Source organism: Podarcis bocagei (genome assembly GCF_964188305.1).
Source record: "Podarcis bocagei genome assembly, chromosome: 4".
NCBI lineage: Eukaryota > Metazoa > Chordata > Lepidosauria > Squamata > Lacertidae > Podarcis > Podarcis bocagei.
This window is the reverse complement of record NC_138128.1, coordinates 28,647,461-28,672,212: the sequence shown is the minus strand read 5'-3', so window position 1 is coordinate 28,672,212 and position 24,752 is coordinate 28,647,461. Positions and strand designations below refer to the sequence as shown.

The window sequence follows — 24,752 nt, the reverse complement described above, 5'->3', positions numbered from 1 at the left end:
AGGGAGTCTTGGCTAGACAATACAGTCCTTCCCTTTAGGGTGTAAGGTAAAGGGACCCCTGACCATTAGGCCCAGTCGTGGACAACTCTGGGGTTGCGGCACTCATCTCACTTTACAGGCCGAGGGAGCCAGGGTCATGTGGCCAGCATGACGAAGCCGCTTCTGGCGAACCAGAGCAGCGCACGGAAATGCCGTTTACCTTCCTGCCGGAGTGGTACCTATTTATCTACTTGCACTTTGACGTGCTTTCAAACTGCTAGGTTGGCAGGAGCAGGGACCGAACAATGGGAGCTCACCCCATCATGGGGATTCGAACTGCCGACCTTCTGATTGGCAAGTCCTAGGCTCTGTGGTTTAACCCACAGCGCCACCCGCGTCCCTCTTAAGATGGGTGTAATTTGCCTGAAAAAATTGGTAAAAGCCCATTGGAGTTCTACATTGCTGTATACAGCACATGTCAGAAAGAGTACTGCTTTTCCACCCTGCCTAGACAGATAAACGAGCCTCTGCCTAGAAAAACAGTGTTCTTTATAGAGAACCGTCTGTTCAAGAGGCGCACACTACAGTATTGTGTGTTTGACTCATAATTAAAGGAACTTTTTTGATGAGTTCATCATGACACAGCATTTGCTGAAAAGTTCTATCCTGGAAAAATAATTCAGAGCTGTCCAAATTTCTCACATAATTGGGAGAAGGGGTGGTGGAAGGGTGGAAGGGAGAGCAAAAAACAATCTAAGCAATTTTCTCCCCACTTTTTACCTCCTTGGTAGGCTGCAGACCTTGTTTATCATTCTGAATAATTGGAAGATATTTTGTTGGGTTTTTTTGGGGAGGTACACCGAATCTTTTCTACCATGCTGTCTTGGTATTCAATTAAGACATTTTAATGCCTTGTTTTGATATATGCATTTTACTGATATGTATTTTTTAGCCACCTGCGGAACGTATTACCATAAAAGATGGAAGAGAAATATATATTAAAACCAGTGCTTTTTTCCTAAAAAAAAAAGTTTAAGGGTACTCTCACTTTCCTACTCATATTGAAATACTGCCCCAAACTTAGATTCACAACAGGTTTAGGGGTATGCGTACTCTTGCATCCCCACCCCTGAAAAAAGGACTGATTAAAACCAAGAAATAATGGTCAAAGTTCATTAATTCTGGCCCATACTCTACAGTACTGTATGCCCTGTGACAACTAAAGCTGATTGATTAGTGCAAGCTGCCAAAGAGGGGTGTACAGATGTTAGTTCTAGCAGAGGGCTCATCATGCAGGCAGGGAAGGTTTAACCCTTCCCTCTCCAATTCTGATTCTCACAAACATTGTCCCTCAGAGGGAAAGGGGACAAATTTGATCCAGTTTGCATCATAGCCGATTCTATCAAATTCACCCTTTCCAAAACAATGTGAGAACTGATCTTCATGATGCAGTTCTCCAAACAAACAAAGCACATGAACATACATATTTTGGGATAGTGTGTGTGAAACTGCTTTCAAAAATATATACAATAGCCACCAGGATGTGTACATAAAGCCATTGGGAGTGGTCACCAGGAGTTTTAGGGCAAGGTGCCATCAGTATGGTGATGACACTAAGCTCTGTGCTCCATGAGATCTGAATCAAGAGAAACTGTCTGGGCTCTGAACTAGTGCCTTGATGCAGTGATTGGAATGGAGGAGGGGGAAAAGCTGAGCTTGAAACCCATAGCTAACTATGGGGATAGGGTCCCTAGCAGAAGGGGAGAGGGGCCTTTTTATCCCTTCCCCTCCGCTGTGGTCTTGATCCAGATTGAGGGCTGTGGCATTTGCCCGTTCGTTTAGAGCCCGTCTGTACAGGGGGAAAAGAAAGGGTTAAAATGTAAACCAATAGGAAAGCTGGAGGCGGAGCCCACATGTGTATAAAAGGGCTTAGCCTGAGGGGTGTTGGTGGGTAGTTGGTTGGTTTTAGTGGGTTGGCTGGTTGGAGAAGCAGTTGACAGGCAGTTGGAAATAGAGAGACAGTTACGGCAGTGGGTTCTTGAGTGAGGGGAGGTAGAAGAGATAGAGAGAGGAAAATAAGACTAAGAAAGTAAAGAGTAACAACAGTTGGAATGCCAGAAAAGTTTGTGTCTGAAATAAAATACACTCTACTTTATTAATTGAGAACCTGACTGAGGCTGAAGTGATTTTATTGGGGAGGACCTGGTTGGTGGCAGCGGATTAGTGGTGTACGGGTCAATAGTCCGTGAGATGACTGGGGGCTCCATACGAACGCCACGAGGGCCCTGCATCTACAATTTGCAACTGGGGAATTCCATTTGTTTCAATGGAAATTTTTCTTCTCCAGAGCAAATTGCAGGTAGGGTGACCAAAAAAGAGGGCACAGATTTGCCTGGAAGGTTTGTATGTGTATGTAAATATATAGATTCACTGAAATGGAAGTACAATAAATCTCCCCATATTGGGGAAGCCATGATCAAGTGACCAGGCCACCTCAAGGCCTTCTTATTGTTCTCCACCTTTAAACCACACTTGGACAGACAATGTAGCATGTAGCTTGGCCCTCACAGAATGATCAGCTGCCTCAGGGGAGAAAAATCCCCTGTTCAAACTCTGTTTGTTGTATTCTGATCTATGCTCTTTAGTGCATTGTTGAAAACAAATCCCCCCAAAAGAAAGAAACTTGGTCTTTTTAGAAGATTTTCCATTGAGAGGGAATTAGAAGAAGGGGACAGATTCTAGACCTGGCGTGATGGATGAGAAGCCTTCAGGATTTGAATTGGATTTTACAGATTCATTCTATGGCAAACAGCAGGATGGACAGCACTGCACAGAGAATTATCCTCCTGCTGCAGCTGTTCCTTCCGAAGAGAACAAATACGACGAGACACCCCCTTCTGTCCAAATCACGTTAAAGCATCTCTTAAATTTTTAGCAAAGCAATGTAAGAAATTATGTTTCTGACACACAAAGCTAATTGGTGCTAGATAGCTGTGAGTCTCCTGTCTGCCAGGACGTTTGCACTGTGACAGACAGATTACATCTGCCGCTCCTTAATTGTAGACAGGAAAGGGAGCAAATGTAGACTCCCGAGCTGTGTGACGAAGGTGTGCTTCAAAGTAATTCACACATTTGAGAATAAATTATAAGCAAGCCCCCCCTCCCCAGCGGTCCTGTGATCTCAAGGGGGTTTTGCTGGGGTTTTTTGTTGAACTTGGCAGCTGTTGGGGGTGTGGATGTATTGCAAAAAAATATACATGACAGCAAAATATCAGATGCTCGAGTTTCAATTATTGAAGCTGAAGAGAACTTCATAGATTGGTCTAGTGCTTGTCTCACTTTTTGAAAGATGGAAATTTATGCCTGGGAACTGCAATATTCAGTGAGGCTCACTTTCCTTGCCTATATAGGCAGCTGGAATGAAGCAGGAGTAGGATTTGGGGTGAAAGGACAGTGAACTCAGTTCTCTTTTGACTCAGAATGTGCTGTGACATACCTCTTTTTTCCTTTCCCCTTTTTGCTCCAGTAAATTGTTTGGTGCCATCAACACTAGATATTGCCATTTCTGCTTAAATAAATGTAAAATTGTCATCTCCATCACAGTCCTGTGATTAGATAACCTGATCTCCATGTGAGCAAGTCTAAGGATTATCGGGAATTGTTGTGCTAAAACTTGCTACCCAATATGGATTTTCAAGCTTGGAGAGTTTGGAAAGTTGTTGCACTGAATTCTAATGCTAGAGACTACTCAAACTGCCAGCCACAAGTTAGTTCTGTTAAGAACCTATTTTGTCTTCATTATAAGGAGGATAAACCCTGCAGTCTCAGAAACCATTCTCAAAATGACTCCATCCAAAGGGTGGCCAAAGGGTCTCTTATCCTATTCAGAGCTTTGATTCTTTCTGCCCTCTCTCCTCTCTCCAAATGTGATTATGAAAGTCTGCCTCAGAATCTTAGGCTGCAACTCTCACCCCACTTAACTGGGAGCAAACCCCATTGAATTCAATTTACTTCTTATTGGGCATGGTTAGGATTTCAGTTTTAGTTAAGGGGAAATATCACTGACTAAGATCTCTTTTAAAAAATTGGTTTGGGAATCAGCATCCATTGAATGGATTCCTAATTCCCCACTGCTACACCTTGGTTTTCACCTTACACTACACATCTTACTCATGAGTGTAATTAAGAACAGAGCAGATTGGAAATATAATCTGCTCTGTTCTTAATTACACTCATGAGTTAGATGTGTGGTGTAAGGTGAAAACCAGCATCCATGGAATGGATTCCTAATTCCCCACTGCCACATCCTGGTTTTCACCTTACACCACACATCTTACTCATGAGTGTAATTAAGAACAGAGCAGATTATATTTCCAAAAGGGAAGAATTTGTAAGACTGCAATTTAGTGCTTCTGAAAAGCAGAGAAACATCTTCACAAACCCCATTTATATGCATGGATCTTCATATTAATGCTTCAGGAAATTTTGCCACAAGCCTCCTAAGCACACCTCAGAAAGAATTCATAGATGAAAGAAACATCAGAGCATTCAAGATTTTGCCTTTACATTGCATGTTGGTGTTCAGCATTTTCTCTCTCCTCCTCTCTTCTTCCCTGAAGCACATTACACACCATGAGGAGCATCTCCCGCCTTCAAAGTAGCTGGATCTGCCTCCAGGCACCCTTAGTACCTAACCCACTTTGCTATGTTTGAAAGATCGTCTGCCTTTCCAGAAAAATTAAGATCAACTATAAAAGAAAGAAATGATGAAGTATCCTTATGACATGTGTTCCCAATAGATTAATGGGAGTAACATAGAACATTTTGAAATTCTGGTGTTTGTTTGTGTGTGACCCAGAATCTCTTTAAGGAACAGGGCTCATCTTTGGCTCCACATAATGAGGCTATGAAATCCCAACAAAATCTATCTATATCTATCTATCTATCTATCTATCTATCTATCTATCTATCTATCATCTATCTATCTATCATCTAGCCTGTTCAATTGTCAATGTAAGAGCAATATGTATTAGTTCAAGCAAATAGCTTCAAGTAGGTTATGCAGAGAATCTTATGGATGCTGCAACATGTACAACCCCAATATCTATCATCTATCTATATCATCTATCTATCATCCATTGAAACTTCTGTCTTTGGGCATCAAGCCAGCTGCATTGCTATTATGGCATCCAGAAAAACACCTATGCTATGTTGAGGTTTTCCAGGTCAGGTAATTGGCAAGTTGGGACTTATGATGTCACAGGTCCCTATTATTGCAGGCAATATATTTACACCCAAATCTTCTTCATCACAAAATATGTCACCTTAGGGTGGGAAGAACTGGTCCTGTGACTCTACCCGTGGAAAACAGAAATCCCTTGATGGTCAGGTATGGGCCAATTCCCTTCCATTTCCCCACCTAGTTTAAATAAGTGGTTGTGTGACGGCTCCATCTGAACAGAAGACAAACTAATCTTCTCTACTTGACAAGAATGAAGCTTTTAAAGCCCCTTGCAAAGCAGTTAACTAAATAAAATGTTCTCAGAGGTTTTAGTGATGTGTTTGTTCTTCACAAAAGAGACTCGCAAGCAGTAACTGGAAAATGTGCCCAACCTGCCATTCCATCTACCTTATTGATTTGGTTTACTCCAAATGAAGCTAATGAAAGAACGATTTGATTTCTTCACAAGTGTGGTTATATACAGTAGCCATGTGTCCAAGAATGAACCATAGCTTTGGGCTATATGGATGAACTCAAAGATAGATCTACTTTCTTCTGGTGTTCCAGTATAAATATTGGTAGACACCACACACATACGGTCACAACAGAGAGGAAAATAACTCTCACTTGTTCTGCACTCTGTGGAATGAAACCTAAAATGCATCATATCTACAATTATCTGGCTTACTTAAGAGCCCTGATGGAATTGGGAAAAGATATATATACAAATAAAGCTGTACTCAATAGATGAAAGGATATATGATGTTTGACATGATTGAGAATCATAGAGCCAGAGACGGAGAACTTTAAAGCGTTAAAATCGAGATGTGGAAAATATGGAAGCAACGAGGAGAGGCAGGATTGAGATTTGGAGCTATGCTTCAAGGTCCAGACTATGGGAAGCCCCGAAAAATTAATAATTATAATTTGAATGATAATTTGGTCTTTTTAAATTTTAGTTTCTTATTTTAATTGGCTTATGATTTGATCTGTTAATTGGATGTTTTTTTATTGGAAAATTAATAAAAATGATTTAACAACAACAACAACAACAACAACAACAACAACAACAACAACAAAAAGAGCCCTGATGGAAGATGCTCCATGCCAGACTACCAGTAAACAGAAGTACCTGGCCTGACATAATTGGTATCCATTACAGTAAGGGACGTCCACACAAGTTGGGAATCTCTTTTGCACCTCAAACCTCTGCACTCACCACTCATGGCAAGAAAGTTTCAAGTCCAGCTAGATATTCTTTCTCACCTTTTGAAGGCCCAGGGAGTTCGGAGACAACAGGAGGACTACTCTAGCCAGCCCTCTGAAGGCCTGTGCAACTTTCTGAAGCAGTAGCTCTTCTTTCCACAGGTGAGGACACTCCAGCCAGTTTAATCACAGTGCTCTGTCCATGGTCCTGACTCTTCCTGCCTTGGCTAACTAAGCCAGACCTTCCTTTACCTGCTTTGATCTGACCTTATTGAGTAGGCACATTACCAGATGCAACTCCACTTTACTTGATCTTACTGGGTATTATTCAGCTTCACTTGTCATTATGCCCAACCAGTCTGTTCCAGTCTGCTAACCCAGTGAGCCTGGAGTCGGATCCAAACAGGACAATTGCAAGCCAACCTTTCTCAAGTAAAATTGAAGGGCAACAGAAGGATGTCAGCCTTGCCTTACAAAAGCAGGCCATAAGCTGGCAATGGAACTGATTATGCCCATAGAACATCTCCCAAGTCCAGCATGGAGGGATTCATTTATTAGCATTTAATGATTGCAAAGGGGCTCCCTGAAAGAACAAAGTTTGAAATGCCATTGGCAGCCAGGAAAAAAATTAAAAAATTAAAAAGTGGTTTGCAGGCAGGCAGCATCAGAATGTAACCAACCAATACATAAGTACTGGTGGAGAGCTAAGGAAATCCTTCTTGGCTCCCTTCCTTTCCCTCAGCTACTTTGCCTTCTTAAAGGGACAAGCAATCAACCCCCAATTTCTAGAGCAATCCCCCAACTCCAGCCACACACACTAATATTTGAGCCAATAGACGCTCAGAAGGCATCTAACCACTTTCCTGCTTATATCTGGCTTTTCAAACTTAGGAACTTCTGGGATCAGAATTCCATTTTCTCAAAAGCAGAATTTTGGGTAATCCTCCTTTCAGCCAGCAATACACCCACTCATCCACCCCCTCACCTACTTTGCAAAGGCATAGTATTTTTACTTTTGAAATACTGCCTGCCTTTGACACGAGTGCCATCTAGTGGATTTGTCCGAGCAGTGTCATCATTTCCTTTAGCGATGAAAATGTCCATTATAACAATATATACCATATATATAGCATTGTGATCATGGCAGTAAAACGAACAGCACCCTTAGATCCAAGAGTGTTCAGGGGCCCTGGTGTCAATACTGGTCAGGCACAAGGTCAATCTGGTGTGAGGCAGGAGATGGAAACAGGGTGCCATGGGTAAGAATGGGGTGGGAAACCAAGTGCAAAAAATAAATCACAACTGAAGGACAAACCAAGAGGCAGGATCAAGAAGCAGGGTGTGTGCCAGGACCGAAGAGCAAGTCAAAACTGAAAGAGAAATAGGAAGCAGGAGGAAGGAGCTCACCTGAAGAGGCAGGGGACAGGATTCAGAAGAAAGCAAGACCTAACTGAATCACTTCTAGTTCTTCCTGCTCTGGAGGTTCAAATAATCAGACTCAGTAGGTGGCACTGTAGCCTATCCCAAAGATACTCAGCTATCCATGCAGATAGAATAATAGAATTGTAGAACTGCAGAGTTGGAAGAGACCACGAGTGTCATCTCTTTTGCCCAATGTGGGGGTCAAAACCATGACCCCGAGATTAAGAGCCTCATGCTCTGCCAACCGGGCTAACCCAGCCTGCTGCAACTTACACTGCAGTGGGTCACCATACAGGCCAGCTGCATATGGGCCTATGGTTCCCCAAAGCATAGGTCTGTGTGTCCAATAACTCAGAATTGCTCGGCATTTATAAGAAAACAAGATGAGCTTTGCTGGATCAGGCGAAGGTCTATCCAGCCCAGCATAGTGTCCTCATAGTGACGAACCAGATGCCTATGGGAAGTCTGCAAACATATTGCGTCTGATAGTGGAAGTAGAACATAGCCATTGTGGCTAGTAAGCCACTGATATAGCCTTATCTTCCTTGAATTTGCTTAATTTTCATTTAAAGTCCCATTTTGTGGGAGCGAATTCGGTATGAATATGTGAAAAAGTTGTCTGTCCTGAATCTTCCAACTTTCAGCTTTATTAGATTCCCTGAGTTAGTATTATAAGAGATGGAGAGAAAAAAATCTCTGTATTCACTTTCTCCACACCACATTGAATTTAATATACCTCTGTCATGTCCTTCCTTCCTTGCCTTCCTTCTAAACCAAAAAGTCCAAACCAAAAATGTTGTAACCTTTACACAGAGAGAAGTTGCTTGCTGTATACTTGTTGACACTCTGCCAGAGATCTCAAAGGTTAGTGAAACAGCACTTAGCTTTGCAGAAGCCATGGTGGCTCTGCTTAAGAAAGACTCATTGTTCTATAGGCTTGAAAATTTGGGGGATTTTCCTCTTTTGAAATCAAATCTCTCTCTCTCTCTCTCTCTCTCTCTCTCTCTGTGTGTGTGTGTGTGTATGTGTGTGTGTATAACAGTATGCTCACTGATGCTGCTGTGAGAGAAGAGGAACGGTGCAGGAAAATACTAAATTTGGAGGCATTCTCTTCCTGATTTGACAACTTGGAGACAAACCCAAGAATTGTGAATCTCCAAGAATGCAATGGAGAACACGTGTCCCTCCAGATATTGCTGGACTCCATCTCCTATCAGCCCTGGGAAGCATGGTCAATGGTCAGGAATTATGGGAGTTTTAGTGCAGCACCTGGAAGGTAACAGAATCCTCTGCTCCAAGACATCATCATCATTATTCCCCCATTATTCTTCAAGTGCTGCTAATATAATAAAACAAATACAGGACAATAAAATTATGAAGCAGGCAATAAGAACTGGTTGTTTTATTTTGTTGTGTTTTTAGCATTTTTGCTGTATCTGTAAGCTACTTGGATGGAAGAGGCAGGCTATATATACAGTGGTACCTCGGGTTAAGAACTTAAGTCGTTCTGCAGGTCTATTCTTAACCTGAAACTTTCTTAACCTGAGGTACCACTTTAGCTAATGGGGCCTCCGTGCCGCCAGAGCAGCTGTTCTCATCCTGGAGCAAAGTTCTTAACCCGAGGTATTATTCCTAGGTTAGCGGAGTCTGTAACCTGAAGCGTCTGTAACCTCAAGTGTCTGTAACCCGAGGTACCACTATACATGTATATAAATGCATTTTAAATAAATAGCTCAAAAACAGCAGCAGAATTGCACACTGAAAACTTGCTGAAATTAAAAGTTCTCAAAATAGCATAAAACAGGTATGTGGAACCTCCAGATACGGTTGGATTACAACTCCCATCATCTCTGATTATTGTCCATCATGGTTCCCCACTCCTAGTCTAAAAGATATTAGTGAAGGAGCCAGTGAGTCTCAACCTGGAGGGTTTTCCAGAGCAAAGCAAAGCAAAGCAAAGCAAAGCAAAGCAAAGCAAAGCAAAGCAAAGCAAAGCAAAGCAAAGCAAAGCAAAGCAAAACAAAACAAAACAAAACAAAACACACCTAATGCTTTGCAATGAAGGCACAGCAGACTGAAACTTCAATCAGATCTCAAAGGAGAGGATTCTAACCTGATAATCTGGCAATAAATCCCACTCTGACAACAAACAGCCAGCTCATATGCCAGCTCACGTTGCAATTGGGATTTTCAATCTGTATTTTAACCTATTTTGTATTGATTTTAGGTATTGATTTTACTATGCACTGCTTAGTTAAGCCAGTTTAAGGTGGTGGCAAATAAATATATTGGCAGCTGTCCAGATGGTGCTGAACTGTAATTACCATCCCTCCCTCCCTGGCCACTGGCCACATGCTGGTGGGGCCAGATGGGAGTTATAATCCAGAGGTAAGCCTGTTCCCACACCAAATACACTCTAACGCATACATTTGCATGATGCCTGGGCTTTAAAAACCAGTTTATCACATTTTTCATTTTTCAATCTAGGCTACAAAAACACCTTATGTGCATAGGAGCCAACTCCTAGGAGCTGTGGGGGCCTCGGCACCCCAATAAAATATTTGAGGGGGCCAGGAGGGGCCCTAAAGTTGATGGGCATTGCCATTCAAATGGTGTGCGCGCGCTGCGTCATGTGATCGATTGTGCAGGGTGGGGCTTACCTGGCCTCCCCAATATTTTATCCAAGTTGGCATCCCTGCTTAGGGGTGCACACGGCAAAAAATGTAACCCATGAAGGCGCAGATGGCTGACTGTAAACATGGCTCTAATATCACCACTTGCAATGCTTGCATAACTCCACCACTGTCAGCACAGTCCATTCTAAGCCCTTGTCTCCTGGTACAAGTCCCTGGACTGGTTTATTCGCCAAAAAAGACAGAAGTCAAACCAGATGGTGCCTAATGATTTTGTTGGACAGGATTCCAAGGTATCTCTTTCCTCTTTTCCATGCTTCTAAGGACCTCTCTAGTCCTACTCTCTAAACCTATTCTTTATATAAATGATAGGTTTCTCTTTAAGAATCTTAGCCTGCTCTTTTGCACATGGCTTTGGAAGAAGACCAACTGTGTTTTCCGCTGCTCATGTCAACTTTGCTCCCAACAGAGCCAGCTAGATGTAAGTTGAAACACTTTCAAAAATCTACCCAGCAAAATTACATTAGCAGATGCACATGTCTGCACTGAAATAATTATTTTGGCTCTGCGTGGGTGGTGAAAGCCTGGAAAAGATTATTGTAAACCGTTACTTTAAATGACCACTCTTTTTCCTAGTAAAAAGGCTTTGCATTATAGTTTTCCTTTGCAGAAGGGCTCAAAAGAAACTGCTAGATGGTGATAGCACCAAGTTTCAGATCCAAATCTCGTCTTTAAAGCTAAAAGTCCATCAACAACTATGCTTTTATACAGCGCCACCCCCTCACTGCTTTGATAATTGCTTTCTAGCTCTTCAGATTCTATGTCTTGGTTTCTGTTTAGCGTTGACAAGTGCCATGACAGGTTTTTGCACTAGTGTGAAAAGCCCTTAACAACCTAGGCCCAGGTTATCTGAAGGACCTGTTTACACTTTAAATCCCAAGTCAATAACTGAAATCATCTGCAGGAGCACTATTCGCAATCCCTCTGTGGCGCAGAAGAACGACTCATGCCAATGAGAAGTCACACCTACAGTGCTGTGGGCCCAGGGCTGTAGAAGTCCCTCCCAAAAGGAGTCAGATAGGCACAGGTGCTGCTCTGGTTAAAACTGTTTCATTTCAGGAGAGTTTTGCGTCACGAATGCTCCTCTGACATTTTAAATCTTAGCATTTCAACTGACATTTTAAATTTAAACAAGAGCCAGTGTGGTGTAGAGGTTAGGATGTCAGGGTTTCGAATCCCGCACTTAGCCAGTAAGTTCACTGGGTGATGTTGAGCCAGTTGCTCTCAGCCTAACCAACCTCACAGGTTTGTTGTAAGGATTATTAAATGAGGAGGGGGAGAACCAAGTAAGGCACCACAAGCTCCATTGAGAGAAAAGATGGATATAAATGCAATAAATAAATAAATGCAATGAATGAATGAATGAATGAATAAATAAATAAATAAATAAATAAATAATTTAAATACCTACATAGATGAAATGAAATGAATAAAATCTTCCTGGTGTTCTTGTTTAAATATCTGAGGTTTTAACTTCTTCTGGATTACGCAGTTGTGCAAGGAATCTAATTCCTGCTGTGCCTGAAGAAGCAGTGAATATGAGGCATCCGTGGTTTCCTTTAACAGGACTTACTTTTGAGTAGAAATGTATAGGGCTGTGTTGTAAGTCAGCATGTTCTCGTGGCATTCCAAGCAGGGCCGGAGGAAGGGGGATGCGGTGGGGGCAGGCTGCCCTGGGTGTCACCACTGAGGGGGGTGACAAAATGGCGGGTGGCACTCACTGCGGGGCCTGCAGCGCGCTAGAGCCACATGTCTTTCCCGGGAGTGACGCAGTGACTTGGGCACCTGGAGGCTCCGTGCTGCCCCAAACGGTCCGCCCGTCGCCTCCCCCTCAGTTGTAGGGTGGCTGAGTGGGAGGAGGCAGGCAGATTCCTTGGAGGCTCGACGGTGCGTCCTGTCCCAGCCCCTGGATGCAGGGCACACGTGCCACCCCGGGCGCCCAATCGGTTTGCTCCGCTGCTGATTCCAAGGTCTTTTTTTCTTTTTTCTTTTTTTTTGGGGGGGGGGGGTAAATGTACGATAGTTAGCATATGAAATGTATGTATCCAGAAAGGAGTAAGGATTCCCATACCAACACTATATTGAGTAAAGGCGGCTCTGGCTCTGCACTGAACCCCATAGGAAATGCAGAGGTGTGGTGAAGAAACTGCTTGAGCTTAAGATCTAACTTTGTGGATTATTATCATGCATAGTGTCATAAGTGAGCAGGGCGCCAGGCAGGTCCCTACCCAGAGGAGTTTATAATCTAAAATATGACAGAGGAAGGCGACGGAAGGGTAAACAGGGAAGCAACCTGTGAGAGCTTCAGCTGCACATGCTTGGACTCAGAAGGAGGTAGACTTATAGGAGGACATGGCAATAAGGGCTGTTGTGCCAAAGGCTTCATGCAATGGGTAAAGTTTTAAGGCAGATATACCCTGCAATATTGCGATGGCACAATCCAAAAGCCTTCTCCCAAAGCAATATAAACCTGCAGCACACCAAATTACAGTTCAGGTGTTTTTTTTTGCAGATTGCCATTTGCTCTGTTTCAGCTGGAAAAAAATGGCTTTTCATGGGGAATGCTCCAGAGAAAAGAAGATAGAGTGGGAGCTTTTGAACACAGAACTTTAAAATGCAAAACCATGCCTGGAAAGCACAAAAGAAAGGTATGTGTTGATATGCCCTTACAGTGGTACCTCGGGTTAAGTACTTAATTCGTTCCAGAGGTCTGTACTTAACCTGAAACTGTTCTTAACCTGAAGCACCACTTTAGCTAATGGGACCTCCTGCTGCCACCACACCGCCGGAGCCCGATTTCTGTTCTCATCCTGAAGCAAAGTTCTTAACCTGAGGTACTATTTCTGGGTTAGTGGAGTCTGTAACCTGAAGCATATGTAACCTGAAGCGTATGTAACCCGAGGTACCATTGTATTTAGTCAGCATTCAGCATGCAAGTTGAGTTTTTGCTGGATCAGGCTTATTATTAATTATTATTATTATTATTACTACTACTACTACTACTACCATCATCATTATTGGCGAAGATCACAGTGCAGAAGAAGTTCCAAACATACAAAAGAAGCATACAAAGAAGCTCAGTGAGCAGTTCAAGCCCCCCCCCTGCCAATCCTTTCATACACAGCAACGGAGGGTTGTTTCCCAAGCTGTACCACATGCAAAATGCTTGTGGATACAGGCCTTGCGAAATGCTTACTGCTGAAGCCCAATATCCGTGGATTTCGCAATTTTATGAGGTTGGGCCAAAATGAAATTGGAAGACAACTCCCCAACCCCACAAGTCCATGTATGCTACATGCGTGCAGCTGTCTAGCAGTTATAAAACAACTGATCTACTTTGGAAAGTCAAATGCTGACTGCCTAGCTGTGCATACTAAGCAGTGCAAGCACGAAAGCGTGCTGAAATCATTGAGCATGGGCTGAATCTTAAATGAAGAATGAAAGCAGGAAACCTGCTGGAATGAGGTGTAAACTTGTTTCTCCCTGCTCTTATCCCACCCTCCTCAAAACAGCAGAAATATAAAAAATATGCTGAAGAATGAACAAACCTTCTGGGAATCCACACTGGAAAATTCCTTCCGAGAAAATCTCATTAAGCTGGCAGCAAACTTTTAGAGCTATGTTAGAAGCAATGTTCCTTTATTGACTCTGACAGAGCCATAACTATGTCAGTGCCTCGTCTCTTTGATAGCAGAACATCACAGTATATTTGCGCTGCTATGGAGGCCCAAGTACCCATAGCAAGTGTTTGGCTCTCTCTCTTTTGTTAATGTAAAGAAGCCCAATTGGAATGACAACTGAAATTTGCAACAGAACGTTACAGGGTGCAATACGCCTGCTCAGCTGAGCTCTCCTCTAGCACACTCCAAGCTAAATCTTATAGCACTGCCCCTACACCTAACAGCTACCATATATACTAAAGTAAAAGCCAACTTTTTCAGCACATTTTTTTTATGCTGAAAAAGCCCCCCTCGGCTTATACTCAAGTTAGGTGGTGGCGGCGGGATGAGCGGCCTGAAAGGAGCCCTTTCTTGCCGCTGGTCCTGCCGCCGCCACCCACCTCTCACCCTGGCAAGCACAGGAGCCACGGTTGGGAGAGGTGCTGCGCTGCGCCTCTCCCAATCGCGGCTCCTATGCCTGCTCTTGTGAGCAGCAGAGGCGGCAGCAAAGGGACAAGCGGCCCAAAAGGAGCCCTTTCAGGCTGCTTCTTCTTCCTCCGCCACTGCTGCCACCACCAGGTTTGTGGTGTGGTGAACCGGCTTATACTCGAGTCAACAAGTTTTCCCAGTTTTTTGTTCTAAAATTATGTGCCTTGGCTTATATTCAGGTCAGCTTATACTCAAGTATATACGGTAATTCTTTTGTAAAGTGCCATGTATATAACCTGCACGACAGAAACCAGAAACCAAGTATTATGAGGAATGGTATGTTTAGACAGGAGAACAGAAGACATGCTTGTGGTCTTCAAATATCTGAGGAGCAGTCATGCAGAAGTCGGAGTCATAGGGTGCATTCTGACATGGGGTTTCTTGCATTCGTTTTCCTGGTTATAATGCATTACATGCATTACCTGTTCCATTATGGAACTGTGGCTTTTGTATCGAAACACCATCATGTCATGAGCAGACCTCAACAGACATATTGCCACTCTTTATGTGCATGCACACTTCATGATTCATGCATGAAAACAGTTGGAGTGAACGTATGCCTGAATACCATGCTTTTTTCTCTGCTGGATAACCCTTCCTTGGCTGGTTCAATCTTCTCTCACTTGCAGTTCCCATTATTGTTGGGCCTCATGCTGCTATTAAGCTTTTTCCTAAATGGAACAGCAGTACCTGGGGTGTGGTGGGAAGCCTAGTTGCTAGAGAGTAAAGGCTACTAGACTTATAAAAAAGCCATCTTAGTTTTGTTTCTAAGAAGTAATCCCTCTCCATCCTTTCCTTACCGAGATATTGACCCAGTAATATTATTGGTTTCTGGAGTTATATCTTCTATTTTTTTTTTAAATATATTGTGTGATCCTTAAAATCAGTTGCTCAAATTTCTATAGCGAACATTCATCCAAACTCAAGAAGTGTTCAGAATAAGGCAAAATTGAATGACACCTAATTTTTAGTCAATTTGATGTTACAGTAGAACACTTCACAAAGCACTCTGCTTCAGCTTTGTGGCATTTTTACCAATGTCAAGTAAACTGCTAAACTAGAGAGTGTGAATATATGAATTCAAACCATTTTTCAGTTGGAGTGCACAACCGTGTTCCTGCATTTGCTGCATGGGGGAAATGAAGCAAAACCGAAAATTTAAAAACCCTAAATCCACATCAATATTCATAATGTCTTTCTATGCCTTGTTAGTCTTGGGCAGAAATTTGGGGAAGGAAGAACTGAGTTGAGGTGGGTGGTATGGATGGATAGACAAAGATCCTATTCTCAGAATTTTCTGTGATAGCTGGTAATTATTTCCGCCTCTCATAACACTTGTTGGAACTTAAACTGATTTTGAATAAAGCAGTGGTCACAAGCTTTGGGGGGTCCAGCGGCACATTTGGAATTTTGAGAAAATGTCGAGGGCTCCAGTCACAAAATGGCTGGCAGCAGGGGTGTGGCCTGACACAAGACAGCTACGGCCTCCAAAAGAGCAGAAAAAGCAGAGAGACAGGAACATAAAATGGTTCAAATGTGGAAAGATCTAGTCATTGTTTTTGTTAACAAAGCTTAAAAAACTTTTCTCTTTCCCATACACTGTTAATTGTTGGTTGTTATGTTGTCAGCTCCCTCCTGTATATTAGAAGAGAGCTGGGATGGGGGAGGAAAGAGTAGCAAAAACAGCAGTAGTGCTACTCAAGACTTTGATACTAATGCTACCTCAACCTCGGGGGCAACAGGCAAAGCCTAGACTTTAAACCTAAATTTCAGGTATGCAGTTGAGTCGCTCCTGAAAACAGCAACAATTTGGAGACACTTCCTACCCTGTTAGGTCTGGAATGATAATACAAACAGAAAAAGTTTTAAGCTAGACCCCCCCCCCCAAATTGCCTTTGTGAAAGACATTCTAATGAGCTTCAAACTTTAAAATGCAACCTGATTGGACACTGCTTTAATAATGCCAGTGTGACATTTGAAAGCAATCCACTACACATCTATTTGTTGGGTTCAACAGGACTTTGAACCAAAGTCAAAGCCAAACTAGGCATTGCTTTAATTATGCAGTGAGGAATAGGTTTTTGTTTCTTTAATGGGAACTCTCAGCTTGCATTGGGACTGGGGTGAATGACTGTCCATTTCAGTTTCTAATTTTTCAAATCTTAAATTCAGCTCCCCACATCAAATTGTTATTATTATTTCTAATTCCCATAAAAAACCACCAGCGTTTAAATGCACCCCCCCTAATATACACCTTTTTGCAAAGCTACTTTCCCTAATACAATAAAGCTTTGTGTATTAGCTTCACTAATATATGTATATTTATGCAGACTTTACCCTGCTCTGTGCATTTTTCTACATGTTACTTGGCTGAAGAACTGCATTGCAAAATTCAGAGAAGTGCAAATTTCAAGGGCTGTGTTTCAGTTCACATATGTTACTTTTCCATCCCTAACTGGGACCACAGCAGTCTGGGAGGTGAGGTTTAAGCTTTCCCTACCTAGCTGTGATCCCTATGAAGATAACCTCTCACTTCATAATTTACCTTGGGGGGGGGGAACTCCCAGTGATACCAATAGGAACTTTCCCCTCTAAGTCTAGTTGTGGTGATGATAATGTCCATTTCAAATCACCCATGCCTCTAATTAAAGGAAGGAAAACCCCTGGCTTCCCCACAATGCATTTAGTGTAATAATAATGTGCAGTTGGACCCTTATTTCCCAGTAAATGTGGACAGAATTGCAACCTTAGATGTGAAAGTTCAGCCATACCATACAATGATGTGAAGAAAAGGGTACCTATATTTTGATTCTGCAAATACACCTTTGCTTAAGGAATGATATAACAGGGAGAGATGACTGAAGCTTAAAATTTAATTGGTTGTGTAATTTCGAAGTGCTCTTTGGAAGTTTAGAACTCTGATTCCTTGTAAATTTGGGAACTCTTATAAAATCTAAAGTGCTGCTATAAATTCTGTGCCATAGGGAGAGGCTTCAGTGCCCCATTAAAGAGTTTTACGGTTCAAGAGCTCTCATAACCTACTGTGGCCTTCCTCAAAGTGCAATATGAAAAAAAGGATAATGACCACAAACAGTTCCAAGGAGATAGTACTGAGTTCATAACTCTAATATGAAGTTTTACAGGATGTTGCTCCAGTCTCATCATATTTGAAATGCTGTCATATCATGTGGGGTCAGGGTTTCAAAATGTACTGGAGGACAAATTCTGAAGCTTGTTTTTGAACCTTGATTCATTGTCCAGTACCAGAGTTGAGGAAGGCCTTCCTGGAGGTTCAAGTGGTAAATTGTCAAGCTGATGATAAACTATGATTAGTGATGTTGTTGAAACCTTCACCTCTTCAGAAATACAAACCTTGGGATTCACAACTGACACTAGCTACCAATTAGCTACCAGGCTAAGTTCAAGGTGCTGGTTTGGGTGTATAAAGCCTCACATAGCTTCAGACCAAGATACCCAAAATATCGCCTCAGCCCTTGTATATCCAACTGATCACCCCACTCTCTCCTCTCTCTGGTTTACAGCAGATACCAACTTGTTAGGAGGTCCATTCCCTGCTATGTGTGAATCAGGCCTTAATGTTTCAGCACCTAACCTTTGGATATGGAATTTTGGACTAGAAAGTAAAATCTAGGCTTTTCTTATGTTCTCACGTATATATTTGAGAGAGCCACAGTTTATGCAGAGTTCTAACTACAATACCCATGAAGCAGTGTGCTTGTGAGTGAAATGTGCATGTTTAAAAGGGAAACTGAAGAAATGATAATAGGGAACACTGAACTTTGAAATGAAAACTATAGATATTCATGTAGTTTTCCACTACAATTAGTTTTGCACTAAGTATTCAGCACATGTTTGCATAGGAATTCGACATCAGCAACAACCATGTGTCTTGTCAGAAAGCAAACATCAATTCCAAGACTTACTTTTTAAAGGAGAAATATAGCTCACTTACCCTATAACAATGCAAGAGATGGCAGTCCCCACAAAGGCATATGCTAAGATGGATCCTAAGTTGCGGAAAAAATGTCTCTGTGTGTGAAAAAAAAGAATTAAAAAGTAAAATTCTTGTTGTTTAACTAAGAAATATATACTGCTTGTCTGACAGATCCAGAAATCTAACACCAAAAATTCTATTCTCAAGCTTCCTTTTATATTTTAGCTCTAAATCATTTGTACATGTTAACAGCATGAATTCTTACATTTGTAAAGCCTCAGGCAAGTGAGATCAGAATCCTTTTCTTCTACAATTACGTTAAGTCCTGGACAGTGAACTAGTTCCACAACATTTTAAAAGTGTGTTGGCATTTGAGTTGCATTACAATTTATCATGTTCCAGTAAATATCTTAAATTTCACTCCTTCGTTGTACAGTACAGCCGTACCTTGGAAGTCAAACAGAATCCATTCCGGAAGTATGTTCAACTTCCAAAACGTTTGACTTCCAAGGTGCAACTTTCGATTGGCTACAGGAGTGTCCTCGAAGACTGGAACAATCATTCGAAGACTGGAACAATCACTCCCGGTTTTCGATCGTTCGGGAGCCGAAACATTCAAGTTTACAAGTGTTCGGCTTCCGAGGTTCCACTGCAATGTGTTATTTGCAATTTAAGCCTGTCTGTAAACTAGTAAAAGAGTCCTGACTATGTCCTAAAGCCTACCATCTAGACATGCCGGGATACAAAGCCTGAGTGGTCTTATTGGGAAAGACAATGCCCTGAAAAGTAACTAGAGTTGCCACGTTGTGGTTTTAAAAATATCTAGTCAGTTGGCTTAGCCAGAATTGGGTCAGAAGGCAGAGTCAGGGCCTAATGAATATTTGATGGTTCAAGGGTGGAGCTTGGCTGCTTTCCTACATCACAGGTCTGGAAATGGAGCTTTAGGGGGCTAAAAGACGGTTCACAGAAAAAGTTGACATCCCATACTCAAGATGCCTACTTTATTTTACACAATAATAATTTCTGAACAGGCAGTCAAAATACAGGGATTATACATTATTAAATTTAATTGGATCAAATTATAGGAATCAAAACATAGGAATCAAAATGAAGGCTTGAAACGGGGGACATTTTCCTCACTCCTTTCTTTGATTTCTCTGTGGTGTAGTGCCAATCTGAAGCACTTCCTAATTTTTACAAATCTTATGGGTTAGTCATTTAGATCAACAACAGCATCAGACGTCCTACTGAAGTTCAAATAAATAAATAAATAAATAAATAAATAAATAAATAAATACCACTTACTTTCTTTAAACTGTAGCCTGCGTGGAATATAATGGGAGGTAATAAAACATTGAAGAAGATTGAAGGATCAAAGGTCATCTGCCAGAAAGGACAAAGGAACATAAAACATCTCTTACAGATTATGTATTTTAAGGAAAGCAAAGAATATCACAGCACTTTAAAGACCAACTCATTTGTTATTGCATAAAGTTGTGTGGAGAGGAGGGCACTATTGGACTTCCGGGTTAGCGCCTCCGGCAATGGCGGATTTCCTCTGATCGGGAGGAATCCGCTCCGTGGAAATCAGGGTCTGGACCGCCACGGCGAGGCGGAGACCTATTAAAAACCACAGGTGGGAGAAGCCTGTGGATGTGGGATTCGGCTGGCACCTTTTGCGCCTCCCCTACTCACGGGGAAACCCGGAGCGACGTGGGGTGAGCGGCGCGGTGCTTCGAATCGACTGCTTCTATCATGGAGTGAAGCCGCATTGCTGTTGCCGGAGAGCGCTGACTTTTTCCTGTGGACAATTGGACTTTAAACAACTACCCGTGAGTAGAATGAAAAATTGGATCTTTAAACATCTTAATTTGGCACCGAAACGGAAAGGTTTCAAACAGGAAGTCCGTCTTCCTCTTTTATAAATAGATTGAAGCAAAGGCGCTGCAAGCTAAAGTCTTGGAAAACCTTTTCTAAAAGATTAAATCTCCATCGGTTAAAACTACTAAACCCTCCTTGGAAGCAGGAGAAGGGGGGGGATATTAGATTGCCTAAGCCTGAAGGAGAGAGAGTGAAGAAAGATAAATTACCACCGTTTTGAACCTGGGAATGGGCTGCCAGTAAGATCGACATTTTGGGAAAGTTCATTGACTGTGAATAAAACGTATGTTGACAGACAGTTAAATAAGAGAAATATATTGTTTCCATTGTTTCCTTTTGCACTTAAAAAGGAGCAAAAGGAGCTGAAAATTGAAACTAATTCTGTTGCTGGATCTGCGTTTAAAAGGACGGATACAAATAGAAATGGTTTCCTCTAGAGGGAGCTTTTGAAACTGTTACAGGAGTGGAGCTGGGGAATTTTCCAGCTGCAGAGATTAAAGACTGTGAGAATCAGAGATTGACCTTGGACAAGAATGTCGACAGAAGAAGCCTTAGTGATTGCATTTTGCAAGATAAGTGCTTTATTGGAACAGCTTCATGAGAAGACGGATGTGATGACTACTAAAATTGATAATTTGGGACAAAAAATGACTGATTTGGGACAAAAAGTGAATACCTATACAGAAACTACTCAGGAATCGATTCAGGAATCCACTTTGACATGGCAAGTTGTGGAGAAGACGAGGGAAAAAGCTGTTGTTGAACCTCAAGTAATACAAGTGGAGAGAGCCCCAGCCGTTCAGAGGCAATTTGATGAATATAAGCTGTTGCCTTCTATGATTGAATTGGATCAGGGTGGGTGCCACTACCAAGAAGTCCCTCTGCCTGGTTCCCTGTAACTTGGCTTCTCGCAGTGAGGGAACCGCCAGAAGGCCCTCGGCACTGGACCTCAGTAGCGGTAGGGAGAGCAAACCTGATCTAGAGATATATCCTGATACAAACATCTCTCTTCAGATTCTATTCGGTGGCAAATCCTGCTGCCCCACTCATGTGCAGTGGACTTTAGCGTTACAGAATCTGTTTGCATGCAACCTTTAAATGAGAGATTGTGGGAGAGGTTCAGTTTGGCATGCAATGGCCAACAGCTTGCTGCCATGTGTTGCCTGTGTCAGCACCTGAGAATGCTGTTGGTCAATAGTGGGCCTGCTGTGGGCCTCTCAGAATAGCAGCAGAAAAAAGGAACAAACTAATAACAACAACAACAACATAATTCTGCATAGATTTGAAACCCTCTCCAGTTCATTCTGGCTAGAGATCTGCAAATTTGAAAGCTTATTCAACAGCACAAAGTAGTCTTCCTTGAGCATGAATGGCGGGCTATTATTTTCAAGCCATTTTATTTGAAGAATGAACTGGGTAAATTATCTTAAAAATGAATATTTCTTTCTTTTAATTAAAAAAGTAAAAAAAGAGAGAATGCGTTACAAGTAGAAAAAAACCCCCAAAACCTCATCCATCTTGATATGTTTTTTTACATATGCTTAATATGCTATTTTGTTTTATTTTAAAAATTTAACATTTTAAAGCCGTATAAAGAATGTGTGTGTGTGCGTGTGAGTGTGCGTGCATGCGTGTAATAATTAATTTCCTTAGAGGGATGTATATTTATAATTTTACTAATCAGCTAGGGAATTTCTACGAACAGATCAGGTTCAATATTGCCACCTGAAAATAAAGAGTAAGGCTGGATATGAACCTGAAATTGTGTAATTCAGTGGTTTATTATTGATTCTGTTCTGTTTCTTAAACCTGAATTCAGGGATTGTCTTGTTTGTTATTATGCTTATGTAAGCCTCTGCGGGAGTCCTTTTGGCTGATGAGTTGTGTACAAATGCTTTAAATGAATAAATAAAATATTCCCAACAGGACCGAGAGCACAGGAAGTAGCACCATGGCAATGGAACAAATATCCTGGTGACAGTCTCACTGCCCCTGAGGAACTTCAGCTTATTAGTCTTCTGCCAGGTAACAATGAAGCAATAACTCTTGCAGTTTGTTATCATGCCTTGACATCTAGAAAGCCTTCTCAGACACTGTCCTCCACCCCACGACATCATCTCTATAATCATGTAGCTGTGCATTCCCTATTCCAGTGTCATGACAGCAGGGCTAAGCATGTGTTTTAACTTCTGTAAGCCACTACATGCAGGTTTTTTAAACAGAAAAGCAGGATGGAAATAGTCCTCTTCCTCCACATGTGCTCCACACCCTCCCCAAATCTGTTTCAGAGAGCTGGAGAACTCCTGTAACACATTTTTAGGTGGTGTATGGGGGAAAGATCATGTTGGATTCAGCGCTTGGTTGACAGTGTTCCACAGAGAGTAGGTGGATGGGAGATGGTATGTTGAGATCCTGGCACAAGATAATAGGAACGCAACCAGGTGAATTCTTGTGGTGGGGAAACCCAGTTATCATAATTAGACAGCCACTTGACAGCAGATAACCAAGCTATTGCATGGTTATCAGTATTACCCAGATACTTCATCGTTTTACCTAATCTTTGTTTCACATATACACAATTTCCTATACAGTGGTACCTCGGGTTACATATGCTTCAGGTTACAGACTCCACTAACCCAGAAATAGTGCCTCAGATTAAGAACTTTGCTTCAGGATGAGAACAGAAATCGTGCTTCAAGCAGTGCGGCGGCAGCAGGAGGCCCCATTAGGTAAAGTGGTGCTTCAGGTTAAGAACAGTTTCAGGTTAAGAATGGACCTCTGGAACGAATTAAGTACTTAACCCGAGGTACCACTGTAAATGGAAAGAAACTAGGCAATGTTACTCTGGGGCTTTAGAAAAGTTCACCCCTCTGTTCCTGCAGTGGTTCCCACAGACTTTATTAGGCCAAATTACCCATCACTGGAGGAGACTCTTGAGAGTCCCATGGACTGCAAGAAGATCAAACCTATCCATTCTTAAGGAAATCAGCCCCGAGTGCTCACTGGAAGGACAGATCGTGAAGCTGAGGCTCCAATACTTTGGCCACCTCATGAGAAGAGAAGACTCCCTGGAAAAGACCCTGATGTTGGGAAAGATGGAAGGCACAAGGAGAAGGGGACGACAGAGGACGAGATGGTTGGATAGTGTCTTCGAAGCTACAAACATGAGTCTGACCAAACTGTGGGAGGCAGTGGAAGACAGAAGTGCCTGGCGTGCTCTGGTCTATGGGGTCACGAAGAGTCGGACACGACTAAACGACGAAAGAACAACACCCATCACAGACACCCACAAAGCGTCATCATGCCTCCATTTGGGTGTCACAAAAATCTAGAGTTTTGGGGCTAAGTTACTGTGTGTTTGGCTCTAATTGATGCACACTGTGAGACAAATTGTAAATGCAATGTCAGAATGAGCAGAGACAGAACTCACAGAACACTGCAATATTTTGCCAGCTGTGTTCATTCTTATGCATAGCTTTAGTAGGCACTATAAAGTAGAAACCTGCTTAAAATGGTAACCTGCTGGATAGCAAATGCTATTTTTGTAAGACATTGAATTTCCCTGTATCTTCAGCACAATATACTGGATTAATATCTTTAAAAGTGAGAGCATGTCATTAGCAAAATGGTCTGCAGCTCCTTTGTGCCGATAAAGTGCCTTTCCTTTATGGGGTTACGATCCTGGATGAATTATTTAGCTCTGTAACAATACAGCCTGACTGCAAAATGACTTCCTCTCTCCCTCCCTCCCTCTTTGTCCAACTGATAGCCCAACTTGATAAACAGGAAATGAGAGCTCAGCATTTTATTTTATTTTTACCATTCTGCTTACTCTGAATTATTAAACTAATGCGAACTGGCTAGCCAATAACAGCAAGTGCTAAATTTCGCTGCGCTGACAACTTTATGAGGAGAAAGTTGGAACAAGAACTTTTATCCCTTAGTCTTCTATACTGACAGTCACATTAACTAATAGGTTTTCTGCACCTTTCTCCTCTACATCTTAGGGAGGTGGATTAATTGCATAGTTGTTATTCAAAATGATTCAGTCACATTGCATATTCAGATCCATAAACACTGCATAGTGAAGACTAATTTCAGAAAAGACAAATGTGGGAAATTTTGAACTGCACAAACCAACCACAGCAATTATATGATAGTCTGATTTTTGCAATTTGTCTCTCCTGCCACTAACTTGTTAAGGATGATAAAGGGAAGTTAGAACATTAAAAAAAGCCTGTTGGATC

General features: G+C 42.0%; 1 protein-coding gene across 1 annotated transcript in view; it reads right to left on the bottom strand.

Moving 5' to 3' along the window:
* The window catches only part of SLC9A9 (solute carrier family 9 member A9), a 277,743-nt gene that overhangs the window by 236,065 nt on the left and 16,926 nt on the right, over positions 1-24,752 (bottom strand). The window contains exons 3-4 of the mRNA XM_081190736.1: positions 19,930-20,007; positions 18,643-18,719 (exon numbers count right to left, since the gene is read on the bottom strand). Of these exons, the coding sequence (XP_081046862.1) occupies positions 18,643-18,719; positions 19,930-20,007 (155 nt within the window). The remainder of the gene's footprint in view (positions 1-18,642; positions 18,720-19,929; positions 20,008-24,752) is intronic.